At 39.4% G+C, this 18,672-nt stretch overlaps 1 protein-coding gene across 1 annotated transcript; it reads right to left on the reverse strand.

The window, feature by feature from the left end:
• Positions 1–3,036: 3,036 nt before the first annotated feature.
• SERINC1 (serine incorporator 1) lies at positions 3,037–18,026 on the reverse strand. The gene is made up of 11 exons (XM_070733443.1): positions 17,891–18,026; positions 14,446–14,607; positions 13,728–13,888; positions 9,575–9,654; positions 9,017–9,154; positions 7,712–7,881; positions 7,509–7,599; positions 6,432–6,573; positions 6,114–6,344; positions 5,216–5,696; positions 3,037–5,127 (listed from the first exon to the last, which is right to left on the reverse strand). Exons 1-10 carry the CDS (start codon positions 17,927–17,929, stop codon positions 5,558–5,560), a joined length of 1,353 nt encoding a protein of 450 aa, XP_070589544.1. The 5' UTR covers positions 17,930–18,026; the 3' UTR covers positions 3,037–5,127; positions 5,216–5,557.
• Positions 18,027–18,672: the final 646 nt, after the last annotated feature.

The raw sequence follows: 18,672 nt of genomic DNA on the forward strand, positions 1-18,672 counted from the left end.
GTCATAAAATATTTTCCCCAAAATAAACCCCAAACCATCATCACCCCAATAAGCCCTATTTAAATGGCTGCAGAGCCGGTCGGCTGCCCATTCCATCTGATTGCTTATGCCAGGAGGCAGGGGCTGGAGCTGCCATACGCACCTTGCACTGGCTTCTCTCAAGGCCTCCGCAGCCAGGTTATTCACACCCCACCACCTGCCTCACCTCAGCTCCAGCAGCCCCATCCAGCAGGGCTTCACATGAACCACTTCTGCTTGCTCACACAGCTGTAACAGAGCAGGAGGCTAGGCAGCATGCTGGTAAGGCAGCTGTAAGGCGAGGCAGTTGTCAGGGTGTGATTGCCTGGCTGCAGGGCTCAAAAAGTAAGCTGGTGCATGGTGTGTGGGACAGCTCTAGCCCCACCTCATGACGACAGCACTGCAACATCACTCAGCTTCTTGCTCTGTTGTGGCCACATAAGCAAGCAGAAGTAGTGGGCTGGCATCTACACAAGGTCCTACTGGAGGAGGCTGCCAGAGCCACCATCACAAGGCAGGTGTCAGGACATGGGTGGCCTGGCTGCTGGGGCCCTAAGGTAAGCCGGTGCTTGGACTAGCTCCACCACCCCGCCTTGCGGCGATGGCACTAGTATCACATATGGCCACCCGCCCCAGCATAAGCAAGCAGAAGTGAGCATCCCATGTACCAGTACACATAAAGTACATGGGGGTGGGGTATAAGACATCCCCAGAAAAAAAGCCCCAGTGCTTATTTTGGAGCGCAAAAGAAAAGGCCAGGTCTTATTTTGGGGAAAACGTAGCTAAGTACTTGGCACACTCTCCTCTAAATAAACTATGACTGCAGTGAATTCCTTATGAACGCAGTGTGGACAGTTCTCTTGTTAGCCAGAATGAGCAATCAATACAATTTAGTTTTTATGCCTCCTTTTCCAATGAGAATGAATTTCCACCTTTTAATAAAAGCTCAAGTTACATTGTTAAACTATTTAGGAAGCTCGTGAATAGAGTTATAGCATTACACCCGCAAAGTGATCTTAAAAACTAAAAGTATATGTTAATAATGCACACTTAAGTTTTCATTTCCAAGAAACTTTGTAGTATAAAAAGTAAGTAATATGATAACTATATTACTGTATTTAAAAGTACCCCACCCAACATATACTTCTAGGTGCAATTCAAGGTGCTGATGGATACAGTGGTACCTCTACTTAAGAACACCTCTACTTAGGAACTTTTCTAGATAAGAACTGGGTGTTCAAGATTTTTTTTGCTTCTACTTAATGTTCTGTCTGGGTGCCCCCAGACCTCAACACCAACTGGAAAAAACAGCCAGACACGCTGGTAAAAGCAAAAGTACTTTATAGCTTGAAAAATAAACACAGAGAAAAACCTGTTCTTCCCCACAGGCAGGTTATGAGACTTTACAGCAGAGTCCTGATGTCCAGACAATACAGCAGCCTTCTTGCTGGCACACCCACCACTGTAGAGAATAAGACCCCCCACCTTTTCCCCCCAAGGTTTCAGTATTCAAAGTCACAAACCAGAATTCCAAGACGCCAAAGAGCACAGCCAGGTCCCAGGACTCCCAAAGATAATACTCCACAAGCCAGGAAGGGTGGGTCTGCCTTTTAGCCTTTCCAGAGAGCACCACACCCAAACCCAGCTGTTGCCTCTTTAGTGCTGAAAGTACCTAGCTAATTGGTCCCTTCTTTGTGTTGCTCTTCTCTGTCGCAGATCGATTATTGCCTGTGCATTTTCCTCTAAGGAATCCAGGCTGCTTGCTGGGGAGAGCTCCCTCTCGGGGGCCTCTGGCTGTTCCCCCTCTTCCTCAGCCTGAGATTCCTCCTCCTCGTCTGCCTGCACCTCCTGTTCCTCATCCTCCCCCTCTGAGCAGGAAACCGACAGAAGATCAGCCGTTCCCTGAGGGGCCTCGGACGGAATCACAACACTTAAGAACCATTTTCTACCTAAGAACCTAAGCCCGGAAAAATTTCCCAGGAAATTTGAGAGCGGCACAAAGGCCAGGCCAGTTTCTTGCCATTCGCCCTTTAATCCTGGACATCTTGGGCTTTTCTGGGCTGCCAGAGGAGCCTTTCGGTGGTGCTTAAGGAGGCTTTGGTAGTCCAGAGCGAAGAAAGCATTTTCCTTTCTGTGGGCGCTTGGGACGGAATGAACCTCTGCCAGTGCTCAGAGAATAGAAACATTCTCTTCACTCTGGGCAGCCGAGGAGTCACCACAGCAAAGGAAAGGTGCCGGCTACAAAGCAAGCGAGTGAGAGGAGAGGGGAGTCCTTCAGTGTGGGAAGGAAGAGGCAGCAGGTACCAGCAGCAGCAGCCAGTGTGTATGGGAGGCAGCCTTGCACCGGGTGTACTGGAGACACGTGCTATCGCCACATCAGAGTTCCTCTATTTTTTTTAAGCCTTAAAGTTTTGGATTTTTATGATTCCCCTCACCTCACCACCTTCCTTCGGCTGTGACTGTCCTCCTCCTCCTCTTCTTCCTTCTTGTCCTCCCACCCAAATTCCGAGCTTTTATTTCTTTTCTAATGGGTTTGCATGCATTATTTGTTTTTACATTGATTCCTCTGGGAAAATTGCTTCTACTTAAGAACATTTCTACTTAAGAACCTGGTCACGGAACGAATTAAGTTCTTAAGTAGAAGTACCATTGTATCCTTAAAGCATTTCTATAGCTTGAGGCCATCTCTCCCCAGTAGTGTCTACCTGTCCTACGAGATGATGATAATAATAATAATATATATAATAATAATAATATATATAATAATAATAAATAATAGTAATAGTAACAATAGTAATAATAACAATAATAATAATAATTTATTAGATTTGTATGCCGCCCCTCTCTGAAGACTCTTCTGGGGGAGATCCCACAGAAGCAAAATGATCCAGGTCCCAATTATGAGAGTGCGCCATCTGGTGGATCCCAGAAAGAGTGTCCTTTCTACCGTGGTGCTTACAATAACATTGAAGTACTGTACTGTAATCCAAAAGGTTCACATTAAAAGCAATATCGAGATTAAATAGCCATTATGAATGTTTTATTTATAACTACAGCATATACACTCAAAATGACTAAGCAGTAATTGCATATAAGTTCAACTTCATCAGCCTGTGTATTACAGTGAATAAATTTAAACAATTGCAAATGCTCAAGAATTTCGAGAAGATACCTGCAGTTGAAACTGAACTGGAGAAATCTAACATTGGGAGCAATGGGTAATGTATTTACACTTCAAACAAAAACCAGAAGCTCAGTATTTCAAAGTACTTCGCCAAGCAGGACCAATAGCTTCTAAGTATATAGTCCTAAAATTTTGCACTTGTAAAGACTGCCTGCACTGCACCTAACGGGACTAGTAGCAAGAGATGACATAAAAATTCTTAAAAGTTCTTCAATGTCCTATGCAAAAAAGCCAAATGGCATCACAAAATCTCAGCGGCTTAACGCAAATGTTTTTAAGGATATTAATATCTGCCAGTACATCCAGCAATCATTTTTTCTTACTTGCAATCTAATGATCACTAAACCAAAAAGATTAGTGTTCCTATTTGTTTTGTCCTATTTTTAATATTTTATCAGCATTTCCTACCTTATGTTAGTTACTAGCAAAGACTTGGGAGCCTTAGATCCTGGTTTGAATTGCTTTCCAGCAACCTGATAATACCTTTAAATACTTAAAGTATTTTAAAAACTCAGCAGATTCAAAAATAACTTCAATGACATGCCATACCAATACAACTGAAGCAGCACTCATTTCAAAGACAATGTGTACAAAAATGCAACAGCTTTTCATGGCTAGAAAATTCAAGTTTTTCTTTCCATTTTAAGTAAACTATTAATATTCCAAATTCTTTTAAAATAAGCTTTGTAGTTAAACTAAATTTTGCAGAGAAACACACTCCTTCAGCAAGAAGCAAAAAATAGTTTCTTAGATGTTTTTGTGTAATAACTATCAAGTCCTAAACAGAATGGCTATTGGTTCAGAAGATTTAAAAGGAGTAACTTCAGTGAAAACAGCTTCTGAATTATGTAATCAAAGTATTGGTTATCCTTGCTTTGTTCTTTTCCCTCTAAAAGTGAAGTTAATCCCTCTGCACAACAGTTTCAAAGGAAAAGCAAGGATAATCCAACAAATTAATGCCTTTAAACTTTATAGATGAAACTATTGCCCCTTACTGTGATTAAAAATCAATCTTGTGGAATCAGTCTGCATTCCCATTTTAAAAATAAACACAAAGATGGGGAAATTAAATGCTGCTGCTATAAATTTAGAATCTTTTTAATCAGTGATGGTGAGCCCTTTTTTTGCTCGGGTGACAAAAGAGTGCATGTGTGCGAGATAGCGTGTGCCCACACTCATAATGCAATGTCCTCCCCCCGTGCGTGTGTGCTGCCCTCCTGCTTATGTACAATTCCCCCCATGGTTCCACCCCCTGTACATGTGTAGAGGCCTTACTGAAGCCTCCGGACTTCTGGTAGGCCCGTTGGGCTGTTTTTCACTCTCCCCGGGGTTCAGGAAAGCCTCTTGAAGCCTGGAGAGTGTGAAAAATGGCCAAACAGGCCAACCGGAAGTTTGGAAACGAACTTCCTGTTGGGCTGTTTTTCACCATCCCCAGGCTTCAAGAGGCTTTCCTGAGCCCTGAGCGTGAAAAACTGCCCAGAAGGCTGAAAATCAGCTGGCCAGCATGCACATGTGTGCTGGAGCTGACATAGGACAATACCTTGTGTGCCCTAGATATGGCTCTGCATGCCATAGGTTCGTCATCACTGAGTTCCTCCCCCTGCATTCTCCTCTTAGACATATCCAACTCTCACAACAGCTCTAGAAGTAAAGGTACCAAGGGAGAAATAAAAGGTATGCAGGTGAATCCCACACATCCATTTTGCTTTTAAAAGGTCAGGTACCTCACTTCTCAAAACTTTTAAGTAATACACTATAGCTGCTACTTATTGAATTTCTACCTCTTGCAAGTAACAAGTCAAATACTCTGATTTTGCATGTGCTTGCTGTAGCACTTTGGCAGCTCATTACGCCTTAATTACTCTAGATAAGTGCAATTTTCTTCACAAACATCTTAACTACTGCTTAGAGCAGTGTTTCCCAACCTTGGCAACTTGAAGATATTTGGACTTCAACTCCCAGAATTCTGGGAGTTGAAGTCCAAATATCTTCAAGTTGCCAAGGTTGGGAAACCCTGGGTTAGAGAATGTGCAACATTGTGCTGGAGCAACACAGCAATCTTCCTATGTTGTTTCTAAATTGTATTTTGTGGAATAAAGCCTTTGGAACTGCTGCTGAATTTCTAGTTTGGCCCTGAATCTAGCAGCAATCATAAGCTCAATTGGGAAAACAGTCATGGTAATGATAACCTGATTTAAAAATTGGCCATGCATAATAAAAACAGGATAACCTACACTAGTATTAAGTACACAAACACATATTTACAATTATTTCTTGGTACAGAATAGCATTAGCATCAAATAAGCAACTAACCAATAAAAGCCTTGGAGTAGGGGGTATGGGAAGATGCTTAGCTTAGTCAAATTCACGATTTGTTAAAACAAGTGGAGCCACCAGAGTCCACACATACAGAATGATACCAATCCAGCTAGAAGAAATCTTCACCCAGACAGAAGGCCATTTACTGGTCATTTGTGCAGAGGCAGGGTCAGGACTGGAAAAAAATAATAAATGCATAAAGTTTTTTTTAGGTTCACTTGTGCAAACAAGGAAGTCAGTTTTCTTAACAGAATTGATGCAGTTTACAGACATTCCCTTCCATCTTATTAGGGATCAATCAATTTCCACTTTACTGATCCCACTCCCCCAAAACTACCCAAGGTTCTCTAATTTTCAGAGAGAAGGGATTGAGAACAGGCTAGAATAGGATGCACAAAACAGAAGCGCTCTGCTTATTCTACACGCATAGTTCTGGATCCAATTCTGGAGTCCAATACTTGATCTGCTGCCGCATTTCAAGCTTCATAAATGAAAAGCACTTTTAAAACCAACAGTAGTGGGGATATGTAAAACAAAATACATATGGCACAAAAAATGTTATATTTCCCCAATTTTCTATAAACCGACTTACCTGTACCAATTAGTTAATGTCATCATGATGTAAAGAGAAGCAAGGAAAAGCATGAAGTGAAAGAAAGAATAGCTGTAAGTGACTCCATCTTTCTCATTGTCAACAGCACGGTGTAAATCATCTCCATCGTCTAGGGAGCTTTCACTTCGAGGAAGTCCATCTTCTATCAGCGTTGTCTCATCACTAGTCAGAGTAAGTTTGTTTACTTGACTGTTATTAGATGTTCGGATACTGCAAATGGAAAAATGGGCAGTTACTAAATACCCAGCTAATCTAGCATTTAAACTTTGTGAAGAGTTTTCTGAAAGTTCCACCAACCTCGAATACAGAACACACAGTAAGAACAGGATGAGCCCCACAATTCCTTGGGCATCCCACCAATGTACCAGCTGATTCTTGCTTGGAGTGCTTGTGGTATTATATCCAATTATGTTCAGCAAACTTGGATTGCACTGTCTGTCTAGATGAATATAAGAAATTGACATTCTAAGCCAGTGATGGTGAACCTATGGCACTTGAACCGTTGCCCTAGCTCAGCTCCAACATGCATGTGTGTGCCGGCCAGCTGATTTTTGGATCACACAGACTCTGGGAGGGCTTTTTTGGCTTCCAGAGAGCCTCTGGGGGGATGGATGAGGGCGTTTTTATCCTTTCCTGGCTCAAGGGAAACCTTTGGAGCCTGGAGAGGACGAAACGTGAGCCTACTGGGCCAACCAGAAGTTGGGAAACAGGAGAAAGCTGTTTTTGCCCTCAAGCATTGAATTATGGGTATGGGCACTTGAGCTTGTGCGATAGTGCACATGCACACTCTTTCAGCATCCAAGGAAAAAAAGATTCGCCATCACTGTTCTAAGCCATTAATCCAATGCGAATGCCTCATTCAATTTGAATTAGTATTTAAAACAATCATACTTTATATGAATAATGCACAAACAATATAGTCATGCTTATGAACATCCTTCAAAAGATGCATAATATGTACGGTAGATTTACATTATATATAAAGGAGGAGAATAAGAGAATGATGAGGTGTGGTGGCTTAGTGGTTAGAATACAATATTGTAGGCGAATTCTGCCCACAGCCAGGAATTCGATCCTGACCGACTCAAAATTAACTCAGCCTTCTATCCTTCTTAGTTGATAAAATAGATTGTTGGGAGCAACATGCTGACATTTGTAAACCACTCAGTCTCAGAGAAAGCACTGTAAAGTCCAAGTATATTGCTATTGCTATCAGCTGGCAATTAATCTCTATTATGAAAACTGTCTAAAGCCAACCATTCATAAACATCCTCAAGCATCTTAAAAAACAATAAACAAAAAGGCTCTGCCAGAGTCATTTTTATTCCAAAACCATGTAAAGAATATGCTTACCAGATTATTTAGTCTTCTTACCTGGTTCATTGGTCATTGCTGCCCAAGTAAGGTACATTGTATAAACTGTGATCACAGATGATTGCAACAAGCCAGATCTTGGTTGTGATTCCTATGTGCAGAGAGAAAGAGACCAATTAGGGCTTTGGAAAAAGATTGCTTTAAAAAAATATTCAAAAATTGTCCAAATATATGTAAAAAAAAAACCAACAACAAACCCATACCTGTATTTTGGGTAAAATTGACAATACAGATGCTCCAATACACAGCATCATGTTGACACTGATAAAGGCCTTATTTTCAGAACAACCATCTGAATGAGTATAGTAGATATAAAATAAGACAACTGCCACCAGAGACAGGAGATAGTTTAGGGCGGTGGCAGACAGCAGTGCTGTTTAAAAAAAAAGAACAAAAGAAAAAAAAAGGGAATCAGTTTGTATTAGCATAAATAATCAATTTATTACTGGGCTGCTTTAAAAAGAAAAGCAAAACTACAGTACTATTGTAACTGGTGAATTCCTAAGAAAATCTGGTGCCTTCACATTTTTCCCATAATGGTTAGGAATTTTAAACAATACATACAGCTTAGAAGACACCAGGCTGAAGGAATGCTAGCCTAAAAGGTTTAGCAAAATGATATCTGATCTGCATGAATAGTAATGCATATATTCAGTACACAGGCAAATGGCCTTTTGTGAAATTTTCAGGAGAAGAACATTCATAAAGGGCAACTGGTACGTGGGAGGAAATCTCTTATACTATTTGGGGCTAAAATGCATTCCCACAATTTTCCTGTATCAGGTATCATGAGGCTTGTGAAAGATGCAAAATCCTTATTTTGGGTTGGTGATGAGTAGATGTTATTATTTTGCAAGTAACTAGGATACGAAAATAGAGTCACTTTGGGGTAGAGGGCCAAGGCTAGAAACCAGGAGACCATGAGTTCTGCTGGTCTAATCTTAGGCACAAATTTAGCTTGGTAACCTTGGGCCAGTTAACTCTTTCATCCCTAGGAAGCAGAAAATGTCAAAGCACTTCTGACATTTTGCCAAGAAAACTGCAAAAACATGTCCAGACGCAAAGAAACAAAAGAAGAATACAAAAACCAAGAGCACACTTTTCTGACCAACAAAGGAGAATATTTGTAGCTCAGACCAACAATCAAGTAAGGAACACCCCAATCAAGAAACTGCCAAAGAGCCATTAGTAAATCGCCGAACCAAAGAATCTCTAAGACCGCCTCCACCCACACAGACAGGCAAGACACAAGAATATAAACGGACAGCAAACAACACTCCTCTCTAGCACTGATTATGTTAGTTAGGTCTGTGAATTACCAAGTTAGGATTCTTCCAAGTTAGAGTAATGAAATGTCTGCAAGTAAACAAGCAAGTTTAGAGAGCACCAAGGACCCTTCACACTTTTCTGAGCTCGCAACTCCTAAAACTAAAATTATGGCATCTTACATTTCTGTTTTAAGATCAAAGCAACCAATCCTGCCATATTTAACAACAACTGTGCCATACCTGCATACCAGCATCTTGAATTTCCTTCCTCCATTTTCTCAACCCACGATTCATTCCAAGAATGGGCAAAATCAATAAGTAAAACCAGCTGAATAAGAATGAAGCAGAAGGCTCCGGCCATACCTACATAAAACCATACTAAGAAAAATAATAAAAAGATATTAATTTTACATTAGGGTTATTTTTAGTATCAAAACATTATTATTGTCCAATTCAGAGAAATTACAATCCAATTCAGAGCAATCAATGTACTTTTCTGTACATTTAAGAAATAGTTAAGTACACCCTTCATGGACCTTAGGGAAAACACAAAATAAAACAGGAGGGAGAGAAGAAAGAGAGAGACCAAGATAGTAGGAGACATGTGATAAAAAAAAACCAGTTACATATGTTTTTAAGTAGCTTAATTAGGAATGAGAATCAGGGTTTAGCCAAATAGTTCATTCATGCATCAACAAAACAGTTCAGAACAGAATAATGATCAAATAAAGTTTCTACATCTAAAAAAGCCACATAAAACAACTTTTGCAGAGAGTAAAGATTTTCATGCAATCTTACCAGGTGTAAAAGATCCTTCTGGAATAAAAAATGCTCCCACGGTAATTGAAACTACTGTGATAAACTTGAAAAACCAGAATCTGAAAGAATCACCATAGCCAATATAAATGACAGTAATACAGTACTTAATATTTTTAAAATATATAATATTCAAGAAATGTTTTCAGTTATCAATTCCATTATAACAGCAACAGCAACACTTATACAGGGTAGAAAATGCTATAAGACTATAACCAACGACATGTAAATTCAGTAGCCAGCATATAGTAGATAAAGTCCAACTTTTATAATGTAGTCCTATAATGTCTATGAAGGAAAAAAATATACCTGAAAAAGAGTTACAGAATCATTTTAAAGAAAAATCACAACTGCGATTTTACTACACAATCATAGCTCTAGAGATAATGCTTACATCTACAAGGTATAGGATACATAAATTAAAATGTACTCTTTTATTAGATTTATCCTGACTTTTATAAAGCATATCAAGGTGGTATACATTGTCTTCCCTCCTTCAATTTTTCCTGCAACTACCATCCAGCCACTCTGTGTTTTGGGTTAGACTGAAAGAAAGTGCAACTGATCCAATGTATGTGACAAAGAGTGAGCAACATTGAATGCTACAGTTAAGCTATGCCCAGCACTAAAGATTTGGTTGGTTATTGGAAACAAGAACTCCAGTGCTGTGAAAATACAAGAATTACCACTCAAGTTCAGAATAGATGCATGCAAACAATCATGGTGTAGAGCAGGGTACGCAATCCTTTCTGGATAGCAGATGGACTACAGAAAGCTTACAAGTCACTGACTGAAATTACTTGAAGCTTATTTTTCATTTGGGGGCGGGGGACAGGGAAAAACATATGGGAAGGTTCTGTTCTGTCATATCAGTAGAGAAGAAGCTGGTAACTACAGGCCAGTTAGCTTGACATCAGTTGTAGTTAAAATGATGGAGACTCTACTCAAAAAGAGGATAAATCAGCACCTAAAAAACAATAACTTATTGGACCCAAATCAGCATGGCTTTACTGAAGGCAAATCATGTCAGACTAATCTCATTGATTTCTTTGACTATGTCACAAAGGTGTTGGATCAAGGTGGTGCCGTGGATATTGCCTATCTGGACTTCAGCAAAGCCTTTGATACGGTTCCACATAAAGAGCTGATGGATAAATTAGTGAAGATTGGACTTAATCCCTGGATAGTTCAGTGGATTTCAAGCTGGCTGAAGCATAGACATCAGAGAGTTATTGTTAATGGCGAGTAGTCTGAGCAGAGACAGGTTACAAGCGGTGTGCCACAAGGGTCTGTTCTGGGTCCTATTCTTTTTAATATGTTTGTGAGTGACATAGGGGAAGGTCTGGTAGGGAAGGTTTGCCTATTTGCCGATGACTCTAAAGTGTGCAATAGGGTTGATATTCCTGGAGGGGTCTGTAATATGGTAAACGATTTAGCTTTACTAGATAAATGGTCAAAGCAATGGAAACTGCAGTTTAATGTTTCCAAATGTAAAATAATGCACTTGGGGAAAAGGAATCCTCAATCTGAGTATTGCATTGGCAATTCTGTGTTAGCAAAAACTTCAGAAGAGAAGGATTTAGGGGTAGTGATTTCTGACAGTCTCAAAATGGGTGAGCAGTGTGGTCAGGCGGTAGGAAAGGCAAGTAGGATGCTTGGCTGCATAGCTAGAGGTATAACAAGCAGGAAGAGGGAGATTGTGACCCCTTATACAGAGCGCTGGTGAGACCACATTTGGAGTACTGTGTTCAGTTCTGGAGACCTCACCTACAAAAAGATATTGACAAAATTGAACGGGTCCAAAGACGGGCTACAAGAATGGTGGAAGGTCTTAAGTATAAAACCTATCAGGCAAGACTAAATGAACTCAATCTGTATAGTCTGGAAGACAGAAGGAAAAGGGGGGACATGATCGAAACATTTAAATATGTCAAAGGGTTAAATAGGGTTCAGGAGGGAAGTGTTTTTAATAGGAAAGTGAACACAAGAACAAGGGGACACAATCTGAGGTTAGTTGGGGGAAAGATCAAGGGCAACATGAGAAAATATTATTTTACTGAAAGAGTAGTAGATCCTTGGAACAAACTTCCAGCAGACGTGGTCGGTAAATCCACAGTAACCGAATTTAAACATGCCTGGGATAAACATATATCCATTGTAAGATAAAATACAGGAAATAGTATAAGGGCAGACTAGATGGACCATGAGGTCTTTTTCTGCCGTCAATCTTCTATGTTTCTATGTTTCTATGTTTCTATATCCATTTTTTTTATTTTGTTCCCTTAATCTAAGAATTGTACTAACAAATTTAAATGTCATGATTTTGGTCTGTTTTCAAACATAGAAACATAGAAACATAGAAGTCTGACGGCAGAAAAAGACCCCATGGTCCATCTAGTCTGCCCTTATACTATTTTCTGTATTTTATCTTAGGATGGATATATGTTTATGCCAGGCATGTTTAAATTCAGTTACTGTGGATTTATCTACCACGTCTGCTGGAAGTTTGTTCCAAGGATCTACTACTCTTTCAGTAAAATAATATTTTCTCATGTTGCTTTTGATCTTTCCCCCAACTAACCTCAGATTGTGTCCCCTTGTTCTTGTGCTCACTTTCCTATTAAAAACACTTCCCTCCTGGACCTTATTTAAGGGTTAAAGGGTTATATCAAAGGGTTATATCAAAGATTTTGATATTGGGAACTGAATTATTCCTAATGCTATTTCTCATGCACTTCCCTCATCCTTTTTAATCTTTTATTTTAGGTTCCAAGGAGCTGCCTGGGCTAGGAAATTGCTAGCCTGATAGTACAGTGGTACCTCTACCAAAGAACTCCTCTACTTAAAAACTTCACTAGATAAGAACCGCGTGTTCAAGATCTTTTTGCCTCTTCCTAAGAACCATTTTCTACTTAAGAACCCGAGCCCGGAAAACTTTCCCAGAAATTTGAGAGCAGCATGAAGGCCCAGCCAGTTTCCTGCCATTTTTTTTAAGCCTTAAAGTTTTGGATTTTTTTTATTCCCTTCACCTTACCTTCTTTCTTTGGCAGCAATTGTCCTCCTCCTCCTCTTCTTCCTCCTCTTCCTCCCACCCAAATTCCGAGCTTTTATTTATTTCCTAATGTGTTTGCACATATTATTTTACATTGATTCCTATGGGAAAAATTGTTTCTACTTACAAACTTTTCTACTTAAGAACCTCGTCACGGAATGAATTAAGTTCTTAAGTAGAGGTACCACTGTAATCCCTTTCCTTTGTCACAAGAGTTTAAATTTATAGAAGCACTCAATAATCCCTGCATTCGTGCAATCATAACAAATGACTGCAATTCAGTAGTTAAAACATAAATTTTCTGTATTTTGAAAATTAAATTATGTAATTGTTGAGTTCTAGTTTTTTTAAGACAGATTTTAAAAACGAAACCATTACAGAGCAATATTATTATTAATGTCATTTTGTTTGACCATTTTATTCACTGAATTCAAAGACCAAAAGTATTAACTCTGTTGGAAGTGTTTTGCTTCTTCCAAATTTATGTTGGATCATTATTGTAGAAATACTTTGTAACCAGTTGTGAAATCCAATTTTTTTTTTACTACCAGTTCTGTAGGCGTGGCTCAGGGGTGGGCTACTGCCCGGATGGGGGAAAACGTAGTGGGGTAGCGAAAATGGAGCTCCACCCCAGAGCACCCAATTTGCACTGAAAGATATTGAAGAAAATGCAGGGCGTCCTGCATAAGCCACATCCACAGTGTGATAGTAAAAAGTTTAGTAGCCCTTCACTGGCGTGGCCTGGTGGGTGTGATGGATACTGCAAAATCTCCATTCCCTCCCCATCTGGGGCCAGCCAGAGATGGTATTTGCTGGTTCTCTGAACTATTCAAAATTTCTACTACCAGTTCTCCAGAACCTGCTGGATTTTACCCCTGGTTTAAATTTGTTATTATATGTGTCAAATTGTGACATAGCAACTTTGTCCAATCTCCTACAATCCATTTGTGTTGAGATTGCAATTCTCAAAATTTCCAAGCAGCATGAATCTAGAATATGCAGTGTAATGCACTTGGAAGTTACCAAGTGAAACATAGACAAAGACGCAAGTATAAATTAGACAAGCAATCATTTATTTCTTACCCATTGTGGACTGCTGCCCTTGGGTCACTGCTGCTCTTTACCTTGATCATCAATAGGGAAAACAAGAGGAAGAACATGGCCAAACCAAAGCATACACGGTACACTGCTTTATACCCTACTAGAACATCACAATTCACCTGGCCATCACAGAACCCAGGAATCTGTAACGAAAGCATAAAAAGTATTAAAATGGATTCACAGAAAATGCAAAATGTCTGCTTTGTAATAAGGAAGTCTCAAGAGTTGTTTTCTGAGTTTGCTCTACAGAAACTAGAGATCTTCCAACATGAAGAGATTCATTCCAAAATTTTTATAATATTAAAACTGCGTATCAAATAAAACTGTTATACAAAGCCATGTAGGCACATATTTGCAATCTGGCTTTGAAAATCAAAACATTTCCAGGAATTCAGTGCATACAAATCTAAGCAATAAAAATAAAATAATAATTCAACAGGACTGTGATTTCCCATTTTAAGATTTCCTGTTTGGCTTGACTGGACTGCTTCCTTATCACCCTAAATGTAAGCTTTCTTCTCCTAAACATAACACAAGCATTATGGCCTTCATTATACTACTACAGATAATGGCTCAGATTTGATCAATAACATACCATACTCATTAGAGCAAGAATTCTTCACAAGAGATAGATGAAAGACACCAGGATTTATACCAAAATAATTTTAGCATACTGTACTTATTTCAGTAATGAACTGACCTTCTTCAGTTGTTCTTCCATTCCTGGTATTAACATCACACATGCCACTCCCACTCCAAGAAGCAAGAAGAATGCATATATCAATCTTGTTATAGTGGAGTTATTTCCACTGGGACAACATCCACACAGCAAACAAGGGGCACTACCACACAAACATGGTATCTGATAAAAGAAAAAAGGAAGATGACAAGTAACAATAGAGCCAAAGACCCTTGATCATCTACTTTGCTTAACTGAGTTCACAATATTTGAAAACAATTAACTATAATTTGTGACCAGTAATCTTAAATCAGTCGTTCCCATCTACAACTATGTATCTGGATGTGCTTCACAATATGGTAGCTGAAAAGTATGGGAGTCATGGTCCAATATATCTGATAGGAACTTTTTTGTGTAACTCTCCTAATTTCAATTTGTTCTTAAAGGAACTATGTTTATGCACAAGAAATATGAAATCTGAGCAGGTGTTTATTGGGTTCTTTAAACATTAAGTCACAAGCAAGAAACAGAAGAGTTGATGTTGCAATATCAGCTCTTATGTGCTTCCATGCCTGCCAGTACTCAGAAAAAGCTCTTATAAATTCTCCTCTTCAAAGTATCCACCAGTCAAAAAAAAAAAGCAGAATCTCAATTACAGGCAGCGATGTTGGATTGCTTCAACTTAAATTCCCTTTTGTTTAAATTGGAGTTATAAAGATGGGATTTATAGATTGCTCAGAGTGGATTGTAAAATAAATATTAAAGATATGCTGCATATGTTATGCTGGATTAAAGAAATAATCTGAATTACAAATTTTACAAGTTAAAAAGAACACTTTGGAGGAAAAGTCCTTTAGGAACATTGGTAATGTTTATTTTGTATTAAATCTAAATTCATCTAAAATAATCCTGATTGCATGCCAGGTATAAACTGTTTTCAACCTTTTATTGCATGAAACTAATACTAAACTTGTTGTCCTCAAGTTACAACAGATCATTTAGTGACCGTTCAAAGTTACAATAGCATTGAAAAAAATGACATGATCGTTTTTTCATATTTGTGACCATTGCAGTATCCCCATAGTCACATGATCAAAATTCAAATGCTTGACAACTGACTCATATTTTTGATGCTTGCAGTGTCCCAGGATCATGTGATCACTTTTGTGACCTTTTGACAAGCAAAGTCAATGGGGAAACCAAATTCATTTAACAACCATATTATTAATTTAACTGCAGTGTTTCACAACAACTGTGGCAAGAAAGGTTGTAAAATGGGGCAACATTCACTTAACAAATTATTTCCTTAACAACATAAATGTTGGGCTCAGTTGTGGTTGTAAATTGAGGACTATCTATACTTCAATATTTGAATAAAACTGCATACTATGTGTATAGTAAACATATTTTAGAGAATTTTCTGCCCAAGAAAAAGCCATCATCCTAACACAAGCAATTGCCCAGATATGAACAAAAACTGAAGTAACATTCTACTAAATTTCCTAATCTGATCTTTTTATCTTAACTTCAGAAAACAAGAATATATTACAGCAGAGTTTAGGCAACAAATACTGTCCTAGGTTATGTTTCATATTTTTTTCCTCCCCCAATACCAGAAATTGTAAGATATAAATGGATGGCTCTATGCTTAATCTTTGTCAAAAGTTATTGATTTAGCTTCTCATCCCGACTTTCGTGTACATACAGTACTAGGGTCTGATTATGATGGAATGTTCAAACTACCAGAGAGTTGGGATTGAATTTAATGTCCACTTCGCAGTCATTCCCTGGCTGATATTCAAATGTCAACCAACAAAGAGTAGGAAATGGCCAGAGATTAATCTGAGAAGAGGCAAGACCTTTTTTATCCTAAGAGAAAGTCTACCTACAATAATCAGGTCACACCTGACAATAAAGTACTGTACTCTATGTTGCCAAATGATGTAGGGAACCAAAAAAGATAATACCATTTTTAATAGACTGCAAGCTTTTCCATACACAGTCTCCACATCAATTCTAGATCTGTTTGAGCCAAAGAGCTCTACTGATTTATCCCAAGCTAAAACTGTGATGCCTTCAAAACAACAGTACAACTCTTGAAAAAATTGCTGCTCCGTATACAGCTGGTGTGTAATCTGTTCTCTGCATGAACACCGGCTTCATCCCACCTCCCAGTGTTCAAGCATCAGATCTTCCAAGAAAATCTGACATAATTTCTTGTTCCGTTCCCTTTCCGAGAAATTGTTGGATTTTCATTTATTTCTGTGAGAAAAATCAATACACATTTTTGTGTATATAACCAGACAAATGCATGCAGTAAGAAATAAGTGGATGGAAAATCCAAGCAATTTCTCTTTAGTGAAGAGTAGGGATGAGAGTATTTTTTATGATGGAAAGACCTGAGGAAGTCAACAATTATAGTGATTTTTACTTCATTCTTTACATTTTAAGAGGACTCGATTAAAAGAGGAACATGTAACTGCTTTTAAAAGGCTTCTAAAGGATATTGGAATGGTACAGAAAATGGAAGCATCTTGAAGATCCTGACTACAGCATTTTATTAAAAATATCATACAGGGATGTGCGAATTGTGTACATCTTATCAGGAACAATTTCAACCGACCTATACATTTGTACCCTGAATCCAAGCATTATAAAAGATAAGTACACTTTCTGTAATCCATTCCAAAGAGGCCCGGCTACCACCTGCACTCAAGCACTGCAAGGAAATAAATATTAGTCTAACACACTGCAGCTAAAAAGTAGCAGGAGCATTCTTTTTAAAGGTCTTTTAGGATTTTTCTCCCCTCACTCAAGCGACACCATCAGGAAAGCAAATAATAATAATAATTGGTATTTCGGGGCCCACAGGCAAACAGGAACAATTAAACAAAATTTTGTTTTTCTTTCACAACAAAGCCCAGCAGAAAGAAATGTCAAGGTACTGCAGAGGCCGAAGAAGCGACCACTTCGTCCACCTTTTCCATTACTAGACTTTAAATCATGACATGGTGCATAAGCTCACCACTGTGCCTACCGTCCCTGTCCTATTGTCCAAATTTATCTGAACCTACTTTGCTTTTGTTTATGTTCATACCAATCCCTGCTATCTTGCGCGCAAATAAATAAATATATAATTTATTTATTTATTTTATTGACAAATAAATAAATATATAAAACACTAGCCAGGCATGAAGGAGGCTAGTAAGTTCTAAGGTGGTAGAGATGGGGTGCCCCCCCAAAAAAACGAGATAATGCAATAACGAACAAAGGCCAAAAGAGCTTCGCTTTATTTTAACAAAGAAGAGGGAAGGGGGGGGGAGGAGAGGGACAGAGGGAACCCAGCCCTCTAGTGCGCCTGCGCCTCCAGAGAGCCCGCTTGCCCGCGCCCCGAATCTACCGGCCCCGGAAAAAAGGGAGGGGTGACAAAGTGGGGGGGGGGAACTATAACCCAGCACTTCCTTACCCAGCTGGACAAAGAACACAAGCCCAGAACCGCCCCCATCTCGCTCCTCGCTGTTGCGACGGCTCCTCAAAGATGGAGACGGCGAGACGGATCAGCTGGCGGCTTGTTTACTCTTTCAGCCCGTCTTTCTTAGCAGTAGCGACCGCGGCTGAGCGTCATTTCCAGGTCGACGGAGAAAGAAACGCCCTGTCGTCGTTGCCGCCTCCGCCTCCTCGGGCTCACGAGTCAATACAGTATCTGAACTGAGGGGGGAAGTTGATCTTCCGGGTTCTTGTGAACCGGGTCCCAACCACACCCCGGGTTCTTTTTCCGCACCATCACTCCTTCCCGGAAGGAGTGGAAGCTGTTTGTCTGTAGGGAAACGAAATGCAGAAATACAGCAGCAACAGGGAACAGCCTGCCTCAGATAAAAGCAAAAAGCGATGATCTGCTTAAAGGCAATGCAAGACAGGGAAGACAAAACGCAGTGGAAAAACCCCGGATTGGGAGCATGAGTACGTTTGATAGAAATGTCTGGACGTTCTCATCCGTTGTTGCAAATGGAAGGAGCTTTGGGTGATATACTTTGGGCTAGTGCAGTGTTTCCCAACCTTGGCAACTTGAAAATGTTTGGACTTCAACTCCCAGAATTCCCCAGCCCGCGAATGCTGGCTGGGGAATTTTGGGAGTTGAAGTCCAGATATCTTCAAGTTGCCAAGGTTGTGAAACACTGGGCTAGTGATCTATTCTTTATGATCTGAAATAAACATAAATAAATAAAAATAAATAAGTATGACTTCAGC

Source organism: Erythrolamprus reginae, chromosome 1 (genome assembly GCF_031021105.1).
Source record: "Erythrolamprus reginae isolate rEryReg1 chromosome 1, rEryReg1.hap1, whole genome shotgun sequence".
NCBI lineage: Eukaryota > Metazoa > Chordata > Lepidosauria > Squamata > Dipsadidae > Erythrolamprus > Erythrolamprus reginae.

What these genes read in the sequence shown, in the direction of transcription:
- SERINC1 (XM_070733443.1), bottom strand. Translation starts at nt 17,929, where the DNA reads ATGGGGGCGGTTCTGGGCTTGTGTTCTTTGTCCAGCTGG. An exon ending in AGGGCAGCAGTCCACAATGG is followed by an intron (nt 9,655 to 13,727) that starts GTAAGAAATAAA and finishes TGATTCTTTCAG; the next exon opens with ATTCTGGTTTTTCAAGTTTA. An exon ending in CAATTTTACCCAAAATACAG is followed by an intron (nt 7,600 to 7,711) that starts GTATGGGTTTGT and finishes CTCTGCACATAG; the next exon opens with GAATCACAACCAAGATCTGG.